Raw genomic sequence first — 22,473 nt, forward strand, 5'->3', positions numbered from 1 at the left:
GGGAGTAGACCAATTTCTGCTCAGTTTGTGTCCAACACTGCTGCCTGAGCTACTTGCAACCAACACAGCTCAGTCAGCAAGCGGAGATTGCAAGCTAGCCCTGCAAGCGGGTAAAACAGCGGACCCACTGAGTAGAAATCAGGCTGCCATGTCTCATCCTATGTAATGGGGTTTTTCAGTACTGGCCCTGGGGACCGACAGCACTGCACAATTGGGAAGTCTGTCTTATTCTACTCACTCTGTGAGCACTCTTTCCTAAAGGGCTGACCATCAGAATCATGTGTGCCGAACAAGGGAGATGCACTGATCCCCGGGAGAAGGAAGGAACATCGCTCTAATACAGAGTCAGCAGAAGAGATGGACCCGTAGTGATAGCAAGCTGAGGCCTCCAAAAAGTAGACTGACCTTCGCCCAAACAAGGACTTGAATTAAGCAGACCACCTTCTGCCCTGTTGTGTGTCACATTGCTGCCTGACCTACTTGCAACCTAGCAAGCCGAGATTGTAAGCTAGCCCTGGAAGCGGGTAAAACAGCAGTCCAACTGAGGAGAAATCAGGCTGCCATGTCTCATCCTATGTAATGGGGTTTTTCAGTGCTGGGCCTGGGGACCGACAGCACTGAACAATTCAGAGGTCTGTCTTATTCTACTCACTCTGTGAGCGCGCATTCCTAACGAGCTGACCATCAGAATCAGGTGTGCCGAACAAGGGAGGTGCACTGGTACCCTGGAGCAGGAAGGAACACCGCTCCAGTACAGATTCAGAAGAAGAGATGGACCGTAGTGAGAGCAAGGTGACTCCGCCAAAAGCAGACAGACCTTCACCCAAACAGGAACTTGAACCCTGGACCCTCAGATTAAAAGTCTGATGCTCTACCGACTGAGCTATCTGGGCTCTTGTGGAGCACTGGCTTCTCACGTTTTATAAAGCAGCAGTTTTACGACAAGCTGCCCAGAAGAGACGCAGGTGTCACGAGGATGAAAGCTAGAAGCAGTTATGGCACAGAGAGCAAAGGACCATAGAACGCACAATAGTAGTAGTAATTATTCTACACCTTCTGTCATGATGATTTATGACTTTGACCTTTGACCTTTTGACAGGTTGAACTTCCGGTGACCTTATGATGGATGGGTTGAACTTCCGGAATGTGTTCATTGGTTAACCTATGACCGTTTCCCACGCATCGATCATGTGGTTTTGACAGAAAGTTTTACCCTATTGACCTAGTTAGTACTAAATTATAGTTTTGACGGTTAGTTTAAACGGTAAAGGAAACACTCCCCACACATCGATCATGTGGTTTTGACAGAAAGTTTTACCCTATTGCCCTAGTTAGTTCTAAATCATGGTTTTAGGAAACCCTCCCCTACGCTGTTTGAAGTTTGTGTCAGTTAGGTTGTTTGAAGTTTGTGCCAGTTATACGGTTATGTGTGTGTGTGTGTGTGTCTGTGTGTGTGTCTCCCCTCCCATTACATTCCTGAGCAGTGTATAAATGGGATCGGTGTGTTCTACGTTTGTATATAAAACATTCTATAATTTATATGATATAATTAATTATCATGCTAAGGTTGAAAAACATTTCAGTTATTTCACATTCATATATAAAACATTATATAATTTATATAATATAATAATTATCATGCTAAGGTTGAAAACATTTCAGTTATATCATATATGTGACATTCAGTTATTTCACATTTATATATAAAACATTCTATAATTTATATAATATTTATATAATTTATATAATATAATTAATTATCATGCTAAAGTTGAAAAACATTCTGTTCTTTTACAAAGGTTATAAAAAGCTTACTAAAAACCAATTGTTTTAGTTTTAGATAAAAATTACATAAAACATTCTATCCTTTATATTCTATCCTTTATATAATTTATATAATATAAATTATATAATCTAAAACAATTAAACTATGGTTGTCAAAAAATTATATCCTTTAAAATTATGTAATGGAATGATTACACAACATATCTTACTAAAAAGAATAAAATAAAAATAACACATGTTTGTAAGTCTAGACGGTCTCTGACTTCAGTGATCAAGACATCAGGGACTGAAATTATAATCCTAAAAGTTTAAAAATGTTTTACATTTAATACATTATTAAAAGTTGTAATAGAGTTGTTAAATTATTAAAAGTGGTAAAACAAAAACACTGTTTTTTCTGAATGACCTCACACTGTCTCAAAAAGTAAAGGAGCCGCGTGCGCGTGTCTGTGTCCGTCTATGCGCGCCCCCTCTCCGTCTGAGCTCTGACCCCCTCCTTTGCATACCAGAGTACGGTGAAATCTCACACTAACAAAAGTTGAAAACATGCCTTTAAAAGTATAATATAAATATCTTATTAAATCCAATTGTTTTAGATGAATAAAAGTATAAATGAAATGCTTACTGAAACCAATTATTTTAGATAAACAAAATAATAAATAAAATTGTCTTACCTTATTTTAGAGAGAGTTGAAGAAGTAGCTCCTAACACATCATTGTCCATTGATGTCCACAAAAATGCAATGTATGAATAGATTCAAAATTGTTTTACACAACTGAATTCACATAGTCATTCCTGAATGTCTCTCAAAGCACCTACTAAAAAATCTACTGAAATGCTTGTAAAAAGAATAAAACTCATCTTACATGTTTAGAAACTTACAACTCTTGAACTTACATGTTCAAGAAGCTCTTAAGAGACATAAATCACAAAGTGGTTCTCTCTCACACCAGCGTCTCTGACTCAGAGGACTGTAATCAGTGATGGGATGAGACATTGTGTTAGGGCTAAAATTACTTCAAAGTAAAATCTTAAAAGGTTAAATGATATCTTTTAAAAATAAAATTTAAATAAATTATTAAAAGTCTTAATATAAACAAATATTCTACAACGATGGTCTGTGGAAAAATTCGACTTGAACTTAAAGTATATTTTTTTATTTATCATGGGTATGTAAAATAATTTAAAGTGTCACAAGTCATCTCACGCCTGTGAAATGTTCAATAATTTCTTAAGTTGTATCTGTGAGAAAATGACAATAACATAGGCCTATCTTCAGAGAGAGCAACCATGAGAACATTTAGGAACTGGGAATCTTCCAGAAATAAGGGTCTTCCGATCAGCGCAGAGAAAGAAGTTACTTGACAATAATGATAACTTCAGGATATCGGATGACAGATGAGCCTCTGTGCATCGTGTCAGAGCGTATGTCATGTTAGTCTGCTAACGCCTTTCCAGGGCCAAAGTTTTGTACACACTAAATTTATTTCAAATCATAATCGTAAAATTAAAATTAAAAGACTGTTTAAATCTTTAAAGTTTGAATACATACTTATCTTCTATTTATCTTTTAGAAGACTTGTGTATGATATAAATTATTTTGTTTAACGGTGACCTAAAATATAATTGTTATTAAACAATGCCTGTTCAAAACTTTAGATGGTTGAAAAACTGTACTTGGTCGTAAACTGTACTTAAATCTCATTTATATGAAAAAGATTCAATCAGCATTTTTTGTCCATGCTGGGTTTCAATTTTATGGTGGAGGCTTTCCATAGCTATCCCGTACACCTAAAAACGACCATCACAGAAAACAAAATGTAAAAAAAAATGAAATAAATAAATAATTTAATAAAATGTAAAAACGTTTTAGCTAAATAAAAACACCTTACATTTCCAGACAGGCGAAGTAGTTCATTATGCAACAATCCAAAAAAAAAAAAAAAAAAAGCAAATAGCCCCAGACCCTTCAGTGATAAACTACAGTGTGAACTGAAGCTTCAGGATATAGGGCAACAGACCAGATGAGTCTCAGGGGACAATGTCGCAGTACATCTATTCTGCTAACGCCTTTCCAGAGTACATCCAGAGTTTACACTAATTTCATTTAGAAGCATAACCTTAAAAGTTTACATCAAATCTTTAAAGTTTTATTAAAATCATATCTTTTATTTATCTTCTTAGAAGATTTATGTATTATTGTTACTGTTGTTATTGTTAAGCAGTGTCTGTCCAAAAACTTTAGATTGTTACATACAACATACAACATGAAACATGTTGTCAAAGTTTGTCACAAAAATCCTAGGACTTCACATTGCTCTTATTTAGACAAAGTTGTATCATTTTGAAAATCAAAGTAAAAATCACACATCGTCTTAATTCAAAGTATAAGTATAAGATCGTATAAGATCATTTTTACTTGTATCTCCCGAACTAGGGTGAAACCCTTTACTGAGAATATACTATCGGTCATCTACTCAAAATACATGTAGAAGTTTCAAATGTTAGCATTAGCTGATGGCGGCCGCATGACTTTGAGGAGAGCTATAGCATGAAGCATCCCCTTCGACCTCCTCGATTTTGGAGGCTTTTTTGTTAAAGATTTCTCCCATCTAGCGGTTCACCCATCTACTCACTTTTTCAAATGAGTGTTGCAGCTGCGGTAGCTGTTATGCGTCAAGAATCTATGACAACATGTCTTCCAATAGCACATCATCAAGTTTAATTGTACATGTTCTACCGTTATGCCACCTATATAATGATTTACACAACCAAGCAATGGAAAAAGCTTGTAATTTTGACTTACCCTGTCGAGAAGAAAGCAGGCACCCTTTCATTAGCTCTTTCCACCAGGGAAAAGCTATCCCGATATTTATTTACATACCGATCAATTCAATTTTAGCTTTTTGGCTTTTTTGGAGGGATTTTGTCCCGTGCAGTGCAGCCTTTCAAATGTGCCGAGGACTGTATCAACGCCCCCCCATATGGTCTAGCAGTTAGGATTCCTGGTTTTCATCCAGGCTGCCCGGGTTCGACTCCCGGTATGGGAAGACAATTTTCACAAATACAATTATATTGAATTCAGAAAATTTCACTATGGAATATTTACTTTATCTATCATAATTTCAATTTAGTACGTCATCATTTCAACTTTTCATCTCATAATGTATGACGCATAGTCATAATTTCAACTTTTTAAGTCAGAATTACAATTTTTGTCAATGACGCTTTTTTAATGTAATACTTAAAACGTTTTTAAGTCATAATTTGGTTGTTGACTATAGTAGAGTTGATGATGAAACTTTGAGTTAGGCTAGTGATTTTTGTCCCTCTCTGCTCTTTTTCAAGATGGCGGAACGACACGGAAGCCTCCTTGGACTTACCCTCCCCATGTAGATAAAGATAATAAATTAAGTCAGATCATTGGCAGAGATCATTTTACACCCATGAGGACATATTTATTAATAAAGACAATGATTTTAGCTAATAAAATACCATTTTTCAACCGAGCGAATCTGCACATGTGAGGCCTTCAAAAGTTTCAAAAGGCCTTCAATGGTTCAATGTGTAATGGTTGTGTAAAAATCAAATACTGTATTACACTTTTAAAATGATAATCTAGCTTTAAAGTTTCACAAAGTCTGACACAAGGCCATTAACATGTTCTTTTTGCTTATTTCTACAAATATCTACCTGATCAATATGAATATGATTAAACAAGTTAATTTTTAAGAAAAAAAAAGAGTTTTAAAATACAACTAAACCATGATAATTTTTAGTTTAGATGTTGATTACTAAGTTTCAGGCGTAGTGCAACCAGATTTCTCTAACATCTCACTCACAACGCAACACGTTGTAAATAAACATTTTCAAACTGTAATTTAACCATATTTGATTAATATTATGTTGATTTAAAGTTTTTGTTATTAACTAATACTTATAACATCTGACCCAAAATAAACAGATAATGGAATCTTCACACTATACAGTTAGATATTCTCCTACTTAGTATCTTTGGATGTATCTGTGGCTGGATTTTGTCACACTCTTGTAAAGACTATGGACTAACTTTAAAACATAATTTTTATACAGGAATCACATGTGTAAGATTCAAAAGATCAATTCACTAAGAATTTGTGATACACAAATAAATACACAAAAGTTTTCAAATGATGATGGTTTTATTACTCCGCTAGATTAGTCATCTTGTTCAGATAGCAGACGACGCTGTTTCACATGTTGTACGTTGGACTGTGTGTGTTTTAGGTGAAGACGTTTCTTTGAGAGCCGTTTATAGAAATAAATGACGCTTAAGAATTTAAGTGATAGTTTGACTACATTGATATCAATCACACAAATACGAATCGCACAAGCTGTTTTACACTTTTACAACAGAATCACATCCGACTATTGCACCGAGAGAGGCATACTCATTAAGGATCGAGGCCTTAAAGTTCCACACTTTGGTAAAACCTGCAGATAAAAAAGAAAAGTCAATTCTAATTCTAATTCTTCATCATCATGAGCCATTTAAAACAAATACAGAAAAGCCACTATAGTGATCAGTTTTAGCTTTTGACTGTTTGTCATTGACATCTTGCTTCGTTTAGTTTGCAAAAAGTGCATAGAGTGTGGTCAGATATTGCATGAAGAGAATTTATGAAAAACATGAATAAATATTGCATCAAGAGAATTAAATGACGGTCCTTCTGAGAGTGTTTAGTATGAGAGTGAATCTTTCTGCTATGTCTACGAAACATCGACGTCAAAGATAAGTATTAAACTTTAAACTCGTCTAACTATTACACTTATTTTTTTTATTACACAGTTATTTGCGTGTGTGTGTCACTAAACAACGGTTAAGCTCATGAATTACGGTTGATACGTGGTATTTTTATGTGAAAGGGGGATGATTCATTTTTTATTCTGGCCCCACCAATACTTTTAGGCATCTGTCTTTTAGGCCCGATCCAGAAAACAGTTGTTGTGTCTTAATAATTGTTCTTCTTTTTATGATCATTTTATTCGGCAGAATGCCGAAATATTTTACATATCGTAAATTTCAATTGTTAGATAAATCATCTAACTATTATATGTGAAACAAGCTCAGTCGCATTAGAGTCGGATTCTTGTTTACTTTGAACATCGTTATTGAACCTTTTTCAATATTATTGAAAATAATTGTTATAAAAGCACTATTGTTCTAGGCCTCATCAAAGTTCACATAGTTTTCACCGGACCACTCTGAAACAAGACCAAATATTTGCGTGTAACATTTTGTTTGCATTTCTTCTGAAACACCCTGTTTTGAAATTGTTTAACATCACCATTCTCAATCTATTGTAGCTTGTCTATTTTTCTTACACTTTAACACTTACCGTATTGTCGGGTGTGATTGTAATGTTTTGTATGCCGTTTTATTTACACTTTCCCCCGGATATCATATTTGTTATATATCTCTTTGTTCATATACGACAGTATTCACATGAATTGGCTTGATTTGTATCTTGATTTGATACGCGAGACATTTACATTATATTATTATACCGTCTTAGTTTTTAAAATAGCGCTAAAATGTATATTTTAACCATGTGGATATAGAATGCCCCACAAGGTTCTCTGTTCTCTGGTTCTATGTTTTAAAAATGCCGCGAAACAAAGACAAGGACGCCTCTTTCTATAAGCGACCCTCAAAATTTGTGCATACAACAAAATTACTTTTGTCTCACTGTTTGAAAAAAACTTAAATCAGCTGGTGCTTGATAACTATTGAAGTTATTAAACAACCCTGAATTCGGTAATGATGCGATATGGATATCACGTTTTAATTTTAGCTCAATACATTTAAATGCGGTAAAGGTCTATGAACTTTAACAATAGTCGGTAAAATGAACTTAAACATGAAATAAATCCTAACTACTTTCTAAATGTTTGTAACAGATCTCTGTGTGTCACTGGTGTCAAAAAAATGCAAAAACTGACGTTGGTGAATTAGTTAAAAGTCTTGCCAGCTACATCGTAGAGCAAGACATGATAGCCTGCGGATATTTTCTATTCTGGTTAGACCATCTGTAAATGTCTTTCACTCAAATTTCTTCAATGTATGAAAGTATAATGTTGAAATTAAAATTTATGAATGAAAAAATGTCTGAGCTCATAAAATTAGTATTAAAATAATAATATTTAGAATACTACATGATTTAAAAGATTAAATATTTGTTTTCTGCATTTAAATTACCGTATTCCTGAGGCGGCAACCATTTCTTTCCAGAGTGGACACGCCCTGTGGTCACATTTTTATGTCTTCATCCAGAGCCTTCATCAAAAGTGCCTTTTCCCCGCTTCGCAACGTAGCCATGCTACAGCTTTCCGGCCACGCGACACCCGTTTCAGGCCAAAAGGAGGAGCGGGTGGGTTACCTAGATATGTCTCACCAGCGACCTCGGGTTTGCCACAATCCTGACATGCGTCGGGAACAGGAACGCCTTGACACCTTTCAGAATTGGACTCCTGCACCAGTAAGTCCAGCCGAGCTTGCCAAAAGTGGTTTCTACTACCTTGGTCAGGGCGACAGAGTGGCTTGCTTCAGTTGTGGAGGCCAGCTTAGCAACTGGGAACCGGGAGATCGTGCAGTATCAGAGCACCAGAGGCATTACCCCAACTGCCGCTTTGTTAGAGGTGACCGAGCAGATAATGTACCTTTATCTAGCCTTTTCAATGTATCGGCAATGCAACAGTGTGAAGAAAGGTTGCTCACATTTGTCTACTGGCCCTCAAGAATAACTGTTCGACCAGACCAATTGGCTAAGGCTGGTTTTTACTATGTTGAACATGCCAAGTGGTTTCCAAGATGTGAATACCTGTTGCAAGAAAAGGGCCTAGAGTTTGTTCATCAGATTCAAGCAAGATTTCCAAGACTATTTGAACAGCTATTGACTAATGGAGATTGCGACTCAAGACAATTTGTTAATCCGCCTGTGGGTCCTGGAGAAGACCGTTCAGAAGATGCAGTGGTGAAGTCTGCTTTAGAGATGGGATTTGATTTTGGCCTGGTGAAGCAAACCGTTCAGAGCAAAATTCTCGCAAGTGGAGAAAATTACAAAACCATTCAAGAGTTGGTATCTGATTTACTAAGTGCAGAGGAAATGGCATTAGATGGTTTTACTTTTCTTAAGAAACATCATCTTGCCGTGTCACTGCGCCTAAAAAGTGTGCAGAGCTTAATGGACCATCTTCTAGAGGAGAACGTCATCTCACAGAAAGAGTATGACATTATTCGTAACTGCGCTACAGTCACGCAGCAGACAGGGCAGCTCATTGAGTTAGTCCTGTCGAAAAGAAATGCAGCAGCAGAGGTCTTCCTCAACTGGATCAAGAAGAATGATGTCTGCCTGCTGAGAGAACTGATGGCCCAGACAAATGAAGCTGCATCCCCGAGTCAAGATCTTTCAGACTTGCCTATGGAGGAACAGTTAAGAAGACTTCAAGAGGAGCGCACATGCAAAGTTTGCATGGATAAAGAAGTGATCATTGTCTTCATCCCCTGTGGTCACCTAGTTGTGTGTAAAGAATGTGCACCTTCTCTGAGCAAGTGCCCCATATGTAGAGGCTTGGTCAAAGGAGCTGTCCGTACTTTCCTATCATAAAGTGAAGATATTCACCATCCAAGTAACAAACAGTTTTTGGATTTAACTTGATGCATAAAAACAAAGTTTATTATTTTCACTCGATCCAGTGACAACAGTTTTTGGATTTACAAACATTTAGAAAGTAGTTAGGATTTATTTCATGTTTAAGTTCATTTTACCGACTATTGTTAAAGTTCATAGAGCTTTACCGCATTTAAATGTATTGAGTTAAAATTAAAACGTGATAATAACTTAATAATAATATATAATAATAGTAATAACTTCAATAGTTATCAAGCACCAGCTGATTTAAGTTTTTCTTCAAACAGTGAGACAAAAGTAATTTTGTTGTATGCACAAATTTTGAGGGTCGCTTATAGAAAGAGGCGTCCTTGTCTTTGTGTCGCAATTATCGTCACAGAAACCTAAAGCAATACTGCAAAGCCCTCCCGTAGTCAGCAGGGTTCGAACCTGCGTGGGGAGACCCCAATGGATTTCATGTCCATCGCCTTAACCTCTCGGCCACGACTAGGCCTAATATTAGAAAGCAAGCCCCCTTGTCTGGTGGCGCCCTGCACAGGCAAAGCTTCAGAAACAAAATTACGCAGAAAGATGAGGTGGTAAACATTTTTCAACCTTCCCATATACTCAACTGCAAAGGGTTGCTGTGACCCAGATTTGAACCGGGGTTGCTGCGGCCACAACGCAGAGTACTAACCACTATACTAACCACTATCAGGCTGCCATGTCTCATCCAATGTAATGGGGTTTTTCAGTGCTGGGCCTGGGGACCGACAGCACTGCACAATTCGGAGGTCTTTCTTATTCTACTCACTCTGTGAGCGCGCTTTCCTAACGAGCTGACCATCAGAATCAGGTGTGCCGAACAAGGGAGGCGCACTGATACCCTGGAGCAGGAACACCGCTCCAGTACAGATTCAGAAGAAGAGATGGACCGTAGTGATAGCAAGGTGACTCCACCAAAAGCAGACAGACCTTCGCCCGAACAGGGACTTGAAGCCTGGACCCTCAGATTAAAAGTCTGATGCTCTACCGACTGAGCTATCCGGGCTCTTGTGGAGCACTGGCTTCTCACCTTTGATAAAGCAGCAGTTTTACAACAAGCTGCCCAGAAGAGACGCAGGTGTCACGAGGATGAAAGCTAGAAGCAGTTATGGCACAGAGAGCGAAGGACCATAGAAGGCACAATTATCGTCACAGAAAGCTAAAGCAATACTGCAAAGCCCTCCCGTAGTCGGCAGGGTTCGAACCTGCGCGAGGAGACCCCAATGGATTTCAAGTCCATCGCCTTAACCTCTCGGCCACGAAGTTTTTCAGTGCTGGGCATGGGGACCGACAGCACTGCACAATTCGGAGGTCTGTCTTATTCTACTCACTCTGTGAGCACGCTTTCCTACAAGCTGACCATCAGAATCAGGTGTGCCGAACAAGGGAGGTGCACTGATACCCTGGAGCAGGAAGGAACACCGCTCCAGTACAGATTCAGAAGAAGAGATGGACCGTAGTGATAGCAAGGTGACTCCGCCAAAAGCAGACAGACCTTCACCCAAACAGGGACTTGAATTAAGCAGACCACCTTCTGCCCTGTTGTGTGTCACATTGCTGCCTGACCTACTTGCAACCTAGCAAGCCGAGATTGTAAGCTAGCCCTGGAAGCGGGTAAAACAGCAGTCCCACTGAGGAGAAATGAGGCTGCCATGTCTCATCCTATGTAATGGGGTTTTTCAGTGCTGGGCCTGGGGACCGACAGCACTGCACAATTCGGAGGTCTGTCTTATTCTACTCACTCTGTGAGCACGCTTTCCTACAAGCTGACCATCAGAATCAGGTGTGCCGAACAAGGGAGGTGCACTGATACCCTGGAGCAGGAAGGAACACCGCTCCAGTACAGATTCAGAAGAAGAGATGGACCGTAGTGATAGCAAGGTGACTCCGCCAAAAGCAGACAGACCTTCGCCCAAACAGGGACTTGAATTAAGCAGACCACCTTCTGCCCTGTTGTGTGTCACATTGCTGCCTGACCTACTTGCAACCTAGCAAGCCGAGATTGTAAGCTAGCTCTGGAAGCGGGTAAAACAGCAGTCCCACTGAGGAGAAATGAGGCTGCCATGTCTCATCCTATGTAATGGGGTTTTTCAGTGCTGGGCCTGGGGACCGACAGCACTGCACAATTCGGAGGTCTGTCTTATTCTACTCACTCTGTGAGCACGCTTTCCTAACGAGCTGACCATCAGAATCAGGTGTGCCGAACAAGGAAGGTGCACTGATACCCTGGAGCAGGAAGGAACACCGCTCCAGTACAGATTCAGAAGAAGTGATGGACCGTAGTGATAGCAAGGTGACTCTGCCAAAAGCAGACAGACCTTCGCCCAAACAGGGACTTGAACCCTGGCCCTCAGATTAAAAGCCTGATGCTCTACCGACTGAGCTATCCAGGCTCTTGTGGAGCACTGGCTTCTCACCTTTTATAAAGCAGCAGTTTTACAACAAGCTGCCCAGAAGAGATGCAGGTGTCACGAGGATGAAAGCTAGAAGCAGTTATGGCACAGAGAGCGAAGGACCATAGAAGGCACAATTACCATCACAGAAAGCTAAAGCAATACTGCAAAGCCCTCCCGTAGTCGGCAGAGTTCGAACCTGCGTGGGGATACCCCAATAGATTTCAAGTCCATCGCCTTAACCTCTCGGCCACGACTACGCCTAATGCAAGGTAGTACACATAATGGGTTTGTTGAAAAAAACCCATTCATTTAAATTGCCATATACCGCATAATGGTTCGAAGGGATTGTCCTGTCAATTTGGATCCATTTTCTCCTTTAGAAAACTGGCCAACGGGAAGAGTCGGCTTACCCCCCTTTTCCGTAGGGAATCCGCAGTAAACCAAGTATTGACACCTCTAGGGGGTGATGTTGACCACCAGGAGACAGCACGTTCTAGGGGCCCTCAGGAGCCACCGTTCCAAATTTCAGGCCCCTAGGACGTTTAAAAAAAAATCCCACCTGCCATTTATTCCCATGCGTTCGGCCTAGCGGATTCGTAGACACGACTCCCAAGTGTCCGATCGGGCCGAATTTTGGATATGTGTCTCGAGGGCATCCCCTCGACCGGGCACAGAAGTCTGGTGGCCCTACGACCTTCTTAAGGGGTCAAACGGTCACAGAAGGGACCCCACGTCCACAAAAGCGGTACTCGTTTTGATGGGAGGTGGGACGTCCACAGTTCAGAGACGATAAGTCATAGGACCCCCAGATTTGAGATTCTGGCATCTCAGGGGCCCCTCAACCAGGGCCCCGAGACACGTAGTCGTAGGACCCAAGGAAAAAAAGTGCATTGCGATAGGTCCTCACGCTTTTGACAGCACGTTCTAGGGGCCCTCAGGAGCCACCATTCCAAATTTCGGGCCCCTAGGACGTTTAAAAAAAAATCCCACCTGCCATTTACTTGAATATGTCCGGCCTAGCGGTTTCGTGGACACGGCTCGCCGGGGTCCGATCGGGCCGAATTTTGGATATGTGTCTCATGGGGGCCCCCTCGAATGGGCATAGAAGCCTGGTGACCCTATGACCTTATTTAGGGGTCAAAGGGTCAAAAAAGGGAGCGCTTGTCCACCAAACCGGTAAGCGTTTACATTGGAGATGGGACATCCGCCCTTCGGAGACGATGGGTCGTAGGGCCCCGAGATTCGAGATTCTCGCATCTCAGGGGCCCCTCTCCCATCTCCCCGAAGCACGAAGCTATAGGACCTTGAAAAAAAATACCTGTCCGGCACCCTGAAATCTCTCAAAAGGCTCTGATCATGTAAGAGTCAGAGAGGGCCGAGGTAGAGATTTTGTGAAGGAGGCTCCGACTTTTTCCCTCGGCTTAGGGCCCCGCGCTTTCGGCAGCTCACTCGGGGCGGCCCCTGGACCAACCGATCCGAATTTCGGGCCCCTGGGTCTTTTCTAAAAAAGTCCCACTTGCCATATACGTGAATTTTTTCGGCCTAGCAGGTTCGTGGACACGACTCCCAAGGGTCCGATCGGGCCGAATATTGGATTTGTGTCTCATGGGGACCCCCTCGAATGGGCATAGAAGTCTGGTGGCCCTACGACCTTCTTTAGGGGTCAAACGGTCCCAGAAGGGACCCCACGTCCACCAAATCGGTACGCGTTTTGATTGGTTGTGGGACGTCCACAGTTCGGAGACGATAGGTCGTAGGGCCCCCAGATTTGAGATTCTGGCATCTCAGGGGCCCCTCAACCAGGGCCCCAAAACACATAGTCGTAGGACCCAAGGAAAAAAAGTGCATCGCGCTAGGTCCTCACGCTTTTGACAGCACGTTTTAAGGGACCTCAGGAGCCACCGTTCCAAATTTCGGGCCCCTAGCACGTTTTTAAAAACATCCCACCTGCCATTTACCTGAATGTGTTCGGCCTAGCGGTTTCGTGGACATGGCTCGCCGGGGTCCGATCGGGCCAAATTTGGTATGTTTGCCTCATGGGGACCCCCTTGACCGGGCAGAGAAGTTTGGTGGCCCTACGACCTTCCTTAGGGGTCAAAAGGTCAAAAAAGGGAGCGCTTGTCCACCAAACCGGTACGCGTTTACATTGGAGGTGTGATTTGAGATTCTCGCATCTCAGGGGCCCCTCTCCCATGTCCCCGAAGCACGAAGCTGTAGGACCTTGAAAAGAAATGCCCGTCCGGCACCCTGAAATCTCTCAAAAGGCTCTGATCATGTAAGAGTCAGAGAGGGCTGAGGGAGAGATTTTGTCCAGGATGCTCCGAATTTTTCCCCCGCCTTAGGGTCCCGCGCTTTCGGCAGCTCACTCGGGGGTGGCCCCTGGACCCACCGATCCGAATTTGGGGCCTCTGGGACGTTTCTAAAAAAGTTTTTTCCTTCCATTTGACTATCAAAAATGTGGGGGGCCATAACTCCGCCCCCCGGGGATTTATGGATGGTTACAGCTTGGCAAAGTGTGTGACATTTTGGTTAATATTCACCACATTTTATATGCATATTTCTACAGAAGTCGTGGAACAGAAGTATTTATATATCTACAGAAGTATTTTGGAAGTCGTGGCCTAATGGTTAGAGAGTCGGACTCCCAATCGAAAGGTTGTGAGTTCGAGTCCTGGGCTGGCAGGAATTGTGGGTGGGGGGAGTGCATGTACAGTTCTCTCTCCACCTTCAATACCATGACTTAGGTGCCCTTGAGCAAGGCATCGAACCCCCAACTGCTCCCCGGGCGCTGCAGCATAAATGGCTGCCCACTGCTCCGGGTGTGTGCTCACAGTGTGTGTGTGTGTTCACTGCTCTGTGTGTGCATTTTGGATGGGTTAAATGCAGAGCACAAATTCTGAGTATGGGTCACCATACTTGGCTGAATGTCACTTCACTTTACTCACTTTACAGTGTTATCGGATAAAACTTACAAAAATGGATTCCTGGGAGCTTGCAGAGTACAGCTGATGAGACTTCAACCACAATATTGCCAAAATTTATCTGTCCACGGAATCATTAGGAAGAGCGTGCTGAATAAATGGCAAATGGGAGGTTTTTTAAAAAAAATGTCCATTTACAATTTATTCAGCGGGACCTCCGTAGTGCTCCCGTGGACATAATTTTTTTATGCATATTTTACATTATTATTGGATAAAACTTACATGAATGGATTCCTCTGAGTGTCCTGAGTACAGTACAGGTGTTTTCATTAACCATATTGCAAATTTACCTCCTGACCACCATGAAAACAGATCCCGATGCAGTGTTATTTTCTGCTAAAAGGTTGCAAGCTATAGCAGTTTTAACACATGGCCAGTCTTCATTATTACATGATAAAACTTACATGAATGGGTTCCCCTTGGTGTCCTGAGTACATTACAGGTATTTTCATTAACAATAACACACATTTGAAATAAGTAAAGTTAAATACAGTTGCTATTTACAGTTGCTGTCACGTCACTTATTTAATGAACAGTGTGATACGCACCACATGTTGTGTACATGTGTGCCAAAATTCAACGCTCCTTTTTATGCAAATTCTAAAGTATTATGTGATAAAACTTACATGAATGGATTCCTCTTAGTGTGCTGAGTACAATACAGGTGTTTTCTCTAGGCCTCATCCTAAGATTTTTCTTCCGACTTCCACCCCCCTCGAGCTGCCTTCTCTAGCCGGGGAGGGTGCACCTTGGCCGGCATGGATGAGTACTTGTGAGGGGGGGGATGGTACTATTTTTTGCTAATATCTCCGCGAAGCAGGGGACTTCGGGGCTGAAATTCAGGGGATCCCTAGAGGGTCGAGGGGCCAACCGTATGCGACCACCCACGAGTTCCTGGGTCATCCGGTTCCTGAGTTTTAATGGTTCAAACTCCACATTTTGGGGGGCCGTAACTCCGACCCCCGGGGTCATAGGGACATGGTGCAGGTGTCGTAGGATAGACGGCCCCATGGTCTGACTTTGATCTGATTTTGGTGCAGTTTGGCCCCATTTTGGCGGAGTTACAGCCTGACATATATACATATTTCTACAGTATTATGGGACAAAACTTACAAAAATGGGTTCCTTGGAGCTTGCAGAGTACAGCAGATGAGACTTCAACCACGAAATCGCTAAAATGTATCTGTCCATGGAACCATTAGGAAGGACGTGCTGAATAAATGGCAAATGGGAGGTTTTTTCAAAAAAAAATTCCATTTACAATTTATTCAGCGGGACCTCCATAATGCTCCCGTGGACATTCATTTTTATGCAAATTCTACAGTATATTCTGATAAAACTTCATTCAAAACATTCACCACATGTGGTGAAATTAACCAAAATACAACATTTTTTCTATGCATATTTCTACAGTATAATGGGATAAAACTTATAAAAGATGGATTCCTCTGAGTGCCCTGAGTACAGTACAAGTGTTTTCTCTAGGCCTCATAAAAAAAGTTTTCTTCTGACTTCCACCCCCCCTCGAGCTGCCTTCTCTAGCCGGGGAGGGTGCACCCTGGCCGGCATGGATGAGTAGGTGCGAGGGGGGTGGATGGTACTATTTTTTTGCTAATATCTCCGCGATGCGGTGGACCCCGGGGCTGAAATTCGGGGGATCCCTAGAGGGTCGATGGGCCTAGCCCCGAGTTCCTGGGTGGTCCAGTTCCTGAGTTATAACGGTTCAAATTCCACATTTTGGGGGGCCGTAACTCGGACCCCCGGGGTCATAGGAACATGCGGCTAGTGTCCTGCCCTGAGTTAGAGGTCTTCACGTTTCCAAAAATTTGTGCCCAAACCCGAAAGAGACCCGTAATGTACTACACCGAACTGACCCGGACCCGTATATTATTTGAAATCTGGACCCGAACCCGCCGGGAAGACACAGACCCGACTGGACCCGACGTTCACATATTCCACCATAAAATTGCTATTACAAATCAATAAACCTGTTGCGAAAAATACAGCTTTTTGTCTTACCTAATTTAAAGAGTGGTAGTCTCTCCTCCTTGTACCTGACTGCCTGTGATGCATTACAATCCTCCGACAAGAAAGTTATTCATGTTATTCCTCTCGTTATTCCAAGTCAAGCTGAATCCACTCATTATTTCAGTTTCAAAAGTCCACTTGATGTCACGGTGACGGATGACAAATGCAACTGTGCATATGTACATTCTGACTCGAGTTAATTCGCATAATAACTTAGACTGTTTGTCCTTTTGAACTATAATAACGATCGCTCGTGCAATGCCATGGCCGCTGACGTTATTTATTTGCTATCATCTGATCTCTGTGCTCTCTGATCTGCATAGAGTCTGAATCTGAGCCACTAAAACTTTAAGATTAAACGGTTCATTTATAATATTATAAAATGGAAGAAAATGTAAAACGCGGTTTGGCGGTCGAAGTGTCCCTCACTGGTTGCCACAGAAACATGAAATACGCTCGAGACTGCACATGCGTGCTAGCTGTATCAACCGAAAAAGCTTTAACGCAGTTTGAGCGTCATAGAAAACATGTCTGCAAGCATTAATACCGTGCGTGCACTTGTATTATCTCTGAGTCTGCGCGCTCTGCTTCTAAAGGCAGAGAGAGAGAGAGATCACTTTTTTTGGCTCCCTCTTTTCTTTTCCTAATTTTACAAGTTGCAAGTTACAAAAAACACAAGCAGTCTTTGATCATGGCCGGGTGTTCTCCGAGTCCAATGACTCCGATCGCACGGGTATTACACACAATGTTAAACAGACCCGGGACCCGAGGTAATAGATTCGGACCCGACCCGAACCCGGCTGATGATTTAAAATATAGACCCGAACCCGTACGGGTCCCGGGTCGGGCCCGGGGTCGACGGGTCTCGGGTGCACTGTGAAGACCTCTACCCTGAGTACAGTACAAGTGTTTTCTCTAGGCCTCATAAAAAAAAAATTCTTCCGGCTTCCACCCCCCTCGAGCTGCCTTCTCTAGCCGGGGAGGGTGCACCATGGCCGGCATGGATGAGTAGGTGCGAGGGGGGTGGATGGTACTATTTTTTTGCTAATATCTCCGCGATGTGGTGGACCCCGCGGCTGAAATTCGGGGGATCCCTAGAGGGTCGTGGACACGACGTGGACACGACTCCCAAGGGTCCGATCGGGCCGAATTTTGGATATGTGTCTCGAGGGGATCCCCTCGACCGGGCACAGAAGTCTGGTGGCCCTACCACCTTCTTTAGGGGTCAAACGGTCACAGAAGGGACCCCACGTCCACAAAAGCGTTACGCGTTTTGATGGGAGGTGGGCCGTCCACAGTTCGGAGACGATAGGTCGTAGGGCCCCCAGATTTGAGATTCTGGCATCTCAGGGGCCCCTCACCCAGGGCCCCGAAGCACGTATTGGGAAGTCTGTCTTATTCTACTCACTCTGTGAGCACTCTTTCCTAAAGGGCTGACCATCAGAAACAGCTGTGCCGAACAAGGGAGATGCACTGATCCCCGGGAGCAGGAAGGAACATCGCTCTAGTACAGAGTCAGGAGAAGAGATGGACCGTAGTGATAGCAAGCTGAGCCCTCCAAAAAGTAGACTGACCTTCGCCCAAACAGGGACTTGAATTAAGCAGACCACCTTCTGCCCTGTTGTGTGTCACATTGCTGCCTGACCTCCTTGCAACCTAGCAAGCTGAGATTGTAAGCTAGCCCTGGAAGTGGGTAAAACAGCAGTCCCACTGAGGAGAAATCAGGCTGCCATATCTCATCCTGTGTAATGGGGTTTTTCAGTGCTGGGCCTGGGGACCGACAGCACTGCACAATTCGGAGGTCTGTCTTATTCTACTCACTATGTGAGCGCGCTTTCCTAACGAGCTGACCATCAGAATCAGGGAGACCCCAATGGATTTCAAGTCCATCGCCTTAACCTCTCGGCCACAACTACGCCTAATGTTAGAAAGCAAGCCCCCTTGTCTGGTGGCGCCCTGCACAGGCCAATCTTCAGAAACAAAATCACGCAGAATGAGGTGGTAAAAAATTTTCAACCTTCCCGTATACTCAACGGCAAAGGGTTGCCGTGACCCGGATTCGAACCGGGGTTGCTGCAGCAACAACGCAGAGTACTAACCACTATACGATCACGGCGTGCCACTGGCTCACCCAAGACAACCCCTGGAGCCCGGATACAAGAAGCAGCAGCGGCGTGTTTGTCCATCAAAGAGGGACTGGACATTTCGCAAATAAGTGCGAGGACCGTGAAAAATGCATTGACGCTTTGCCTCAAGGCCTTCAGCAAGCAGCGTAGTCGGCAGGATTCGAACCTGCGCAGGGAGACCCCAATGGATTTTTAGTCCATCGCCTTAACCACTCGGCCATGACTACGGGAGTAAACCAATTTCTGCTCAGTTTGTGTCCAACACTGCTGCCTGACCTACTTGCAACCAACCCATCTCAGTCAGCAAGCGGATATTGCAAGCTAGCCCTGCAAGCGGGTAAAACAGCGATCCCGCTGAGGAGAAATCAGGCTGCCATGTCTCATCCTATGTAATGGGGTTTTTCAGTACTGGCCCTGGGGACAGACAGCACTGCACAATTGGGAAGTCTGTCTTATTCTACTTACTCTTTGAGCACTCTTTCCTAAAGGGCTGACCATCAGAATCAGGTGTGCCGAACAAGGGAGATTCACTGAACCCCGGGAGCAGGAAGGAACATCGTTCTAGTACAGAGTCAGCAGAAGAAATGGACCGTAGTGATAGCAAGGTGACTCCGCCAAAAGCAGACAGATCTTCGCCCGAACAGGGACTTGAACCCTGGACCCTCAGATTAAAAGTCTGGTGCTCTACCACCTGAGCTATCCGGGATCTTGTGGAGCCAAAAAAATTTTGCCGGACGCGACGTCAGTGTCTGCCGGACCGCGTCGGCCCACGGGAGACCCCTGACTGGCGCGGGAGGATCTGGACCCCGAAGGGCCTCGCGGGAGCCCACCCAAATTTGAGGCCCCTAAATGCCATTCAGCACTTTTCCACAGGGTGACGCACGGAGCAGTACACCTCAGGTTTAAAACAGTGGCATTTACCCGAATGGGGGGTGGACGATTTTTTTGCCCACGAATCGAATATTTGTCCATTTGACCTCTAAAATTACAGAAAAACCACGGAACCGGTGCGGACCCCCGTCAGACCCCCAACCCGGGTCCCACGAACCCATTATTTGTCCATTTAACCATTATATTCACCGAAAGACTGCGGATCATCTGCGGACCCCTTGCGGACCCCCAACCTTTGTCCCACGAACCCACTATTTGTCCATTTGACCATTATGTTCACACAATGACTGCGGATCATCTGCGGACCACATGCAGACCCCCACCCTGGGTTCCACGAACCCACTATTTGTCCAATTGACCATTATATTCACACAATGACTGCGGATCATCTTCGGACCACTTGCGGACCCCCACCCTGGGTCCCACGAACCCACTATTTGTCCATTTGACCATTATATTCACACAATGACTGCGGAACCTCTGCGGACCCCTTGCGGACCCCCACCCCAGGTTCCATGAACGGAATGACCACGGATCACATGCGGAACATTTGAGGACCCCTCCCCTGGGTCCCACGGAACCAATATTTGTCCATTTGACCATTAGCGTTAGAAAAGGGCCTCGGTTGGACATTTTTTTCTGAGACATCCCTGGGGCCTCGGTTGGACATTTTTTTCGGAGACATCCCTGGGGCCCAAAACTTGGAACGGTGGCTCCTGGGGCCTCCCCCAGGAACCGGACCACCCAGGAACTCGTGGGTGGTCGCATACGGTAGGCCCCTTGACCCTCTAGGTATCCCCCGAATTTAAGCCCCAGGGTCCACCGCTTCGCGCAAATATTAGCAAAACAAATAGTACCATCCACCCCCCTCGCACCTACACATCCAAGCCGGCCAGGGTGCACCCTCCCCGGCTAGAGAAGGCAGCTCGAAGGGGGTGGAAGTCGGAAGAAAAATTTTAGAATGAGGCCTAGAGAAAACACTTGTACTGTACTCAAGTCCCTGAACCCCCGGGAGGCGGAGATACGGCCCCCCCAAAATGTGGAATTTGAAACGTTATAATTCAGGAACCAGACCACCCAGGAACTCGTGGGTGGTCGCATACGGTAGGCACCTTGACCCTCTAGGTATTGCCGTAGTGATAGCAAGGTGACTCCGCCAAAAGCAGACAGACCTTCGCCCAAACAGGGACTTGAACCCTGGACCCTCAGATTAAAAGTCTGATGCTCTACCAACTGAGCTATCCGGGCTTTTGTGGAGCACTGGCTTCTCACCTTTGATAAAGCAGCAGTTTTACAACAAGCTGCCCAGAACAGACGCAGGTGTCACGAGGATGAAAGCTAGAGGCAGTTATGGCACAGAGAGTGAAGGACCATAGATGGCACAATTATCGTCACAGAAAGCTAAAGCAATACTGCAAAGCCCTCCCGTAGTCCGCAGGGTTCGAACCTGTGGGGGGTCCCCAGGGCCAGTACTGAAAAACCCCAATTTCTGCTCAGGTGACTCCGCCAAAAGCAGACAGACCTTCGCCCGAACAGGGACTTGAACCCTGGACCCTCAGATTAAAAGTCTGATGCTCTACTGACTGATCTATCCGGGCTCTTGTGGAGCACTGGCTTCTCATGTTTTATAAAGCAGCAGTTTTACGACAAGCTGCCCAGAAGAGACGCAGGTGTCACGAGGATGAAAGCTAAAAGCAGTTATGGCACAGAGAGCGAAGGACCATAGAAGGCACAATTACTGTCACAGAAAGCTAAAGCAATACTGCAAAGCCCTCCCGTAGTCGGCAGGGTTCGAACCTGCGCGGGGAGACCCCAATGGATTTCAAGTCCATCGCCTTAACCTCTCTCAACCACTCTGTGAGCACTCTTTCCTAAAGGGCTGACCATCAGAATCAGGTGTGCCGAACAAGGGAGATGCACTGATCCCCCGGAGCAGGAAGGAACATCGCTCTAGTACAGAGTCAGCAGAAGAGATGGACCGTAGTGATAGCAAGCTGAGGCCTACAAAAAGAAGACTGACCTTCGCCCAAACAGTGACTTGAATTAAGCAGACCACCTTCTGCCATGTTGTGTGGAACACTGCTGCCTGACCTACTTGCATTTGACCATTAGCGTTAGAAAAGGGCCTCGGTTGGACATTTTTTTCTGAGACATCCCTGGGGCATCCCTGGGGCCTCGGTTGGACATTTTTTTCTGAGACATCCCTGGGGCCCAAAACTTGGAACGGTGGCTCCTGGGGCCTCCCCCAGGAACCGGACCACCCAGGAACTCGTGGGTGGTCGCATACGGTAGGCCCCTTGACCCTCTAGGTATCCCCCGAATTTAACCCTCTGGAGTCTAAGGGTATTTTTGGGGTCTGGAGAAGTTTTGTCATGCCCTGACATTTGTGCTTTTTTCAGTTTCTTATAAATATCTAAATGGGTAAAGTCTAATCTCACTGTAATCAGCACAAACTGGGCTATAATAATATAAGAAATGCATGTATGTACATGATTGTGTTTTTGAGAAAAAAAATATTATGCGTGGTTAGTGAAAAACTAAAAATGTTAAAACACTTGAATAAGGCAAAAA

At 44.0% G+C, this 22,473-nt stretch overlaps 1 protein-coding gene and 5 non-coding genes across 6 annotated transcripts; 1 reads left to right on the top strand and 5 right to left on the bottom strand.

Annotated features, from left to right (window-relative positions):
• The first annotated feature begins 8,085 nt into the window (after nucleotides 1-8,085).
• Nucleotides 8,086-9,432, top strand: LOC132091992 (inhibitor of apoptosis protein-like). The gene has a single exon (XM_059498039.1). The coding sequence runs from the start codon at nucleotides 8,086-8,088 to the stop codon at nucleotides 9,430-9,432; it is 1,347 nt and encodes a 448-aa protein (XP_059354022.1).
• Nucleotides 9,433-10,413: 981 nt separating this feature from the next.
• trnak-uuu (transfer RNA lysine (anticodon UUU)) lies at nucleotides 10,414-10,486 on the bottom strand. The gene has a single exon. It is a non-coding gene; the product is annotated as a tRNA-Lys (tRNA).
• Nucleotides 10,487-11,801: 1,315 nt separating this feature from the next.
• Nucleotides 11,802-11,873, bottom strand: trnak-uuu (transfer RNA lysine (anticodon UUU)). Its single transcript has one exon. It is a non-coding gene; the product is annotated as a tRNA-Lys (tRNA).
• A 7,056-nt stretch (nucleotides 11,874-18,929) lies between these two features.
• Nucleotides 18,930-19,001, bottom strand: trnan-guu (transfer RNA asparagine (anticodon GUU)). The gene has a single exon. It is a non-coding gene; the product is annotated as a tRNA-Asn (tRNA).
• A 155-nt stretch (nucleotides 19,002-19,156) lies between these two features.
• Nucleotides 19,157-19,238, bottom strand: trnaf-aaa (transfer RNA phenylalanine (anticodon AAA)). The gene has a single exon. It is a non-coding gene; the product is annotated as a tRNA-Phe (tRNA).
• Nucleotides 19,239-21,077: 1,839 nt separating this feature from the next.
• Nucleotides 21,078-21,150, bottom strand: trnak-uuu (transfer RNA lysine (anticodon UUU)). The gene has a single exon. It is a non-coding gene; the product is annotated as a tRNA-Lys (tRNA).
• Between the last annotated feature and the right edge of the window lie 1,323 nt (nucleotides 21,151-22,473).

This window comes from Carassius carassius, chromosome 18 (genome assembly GCF_963082965.1).
Source record: "Carassius carassius chromosome 18, fCarCar2.1, whole genome shotgun sequence".
In the NCBI taxonomy this organism is placed as follows: Eukaryota; Metazoa; Chordata; class Actinopteri; order Cypriniformes; family Cyprinidae; genus Carassius; species Carassius carassius.

Bases quoted from the DNA above. Each gene is read 5' to 3' on its own strand.
- LOC132091992 (XM_059498039.1), top strand. From the start codon at position 8,086: ATGTCTTCATCCAGAGCCTTCATCAAAAGTGCCTTTTCCCCGCTTCGC.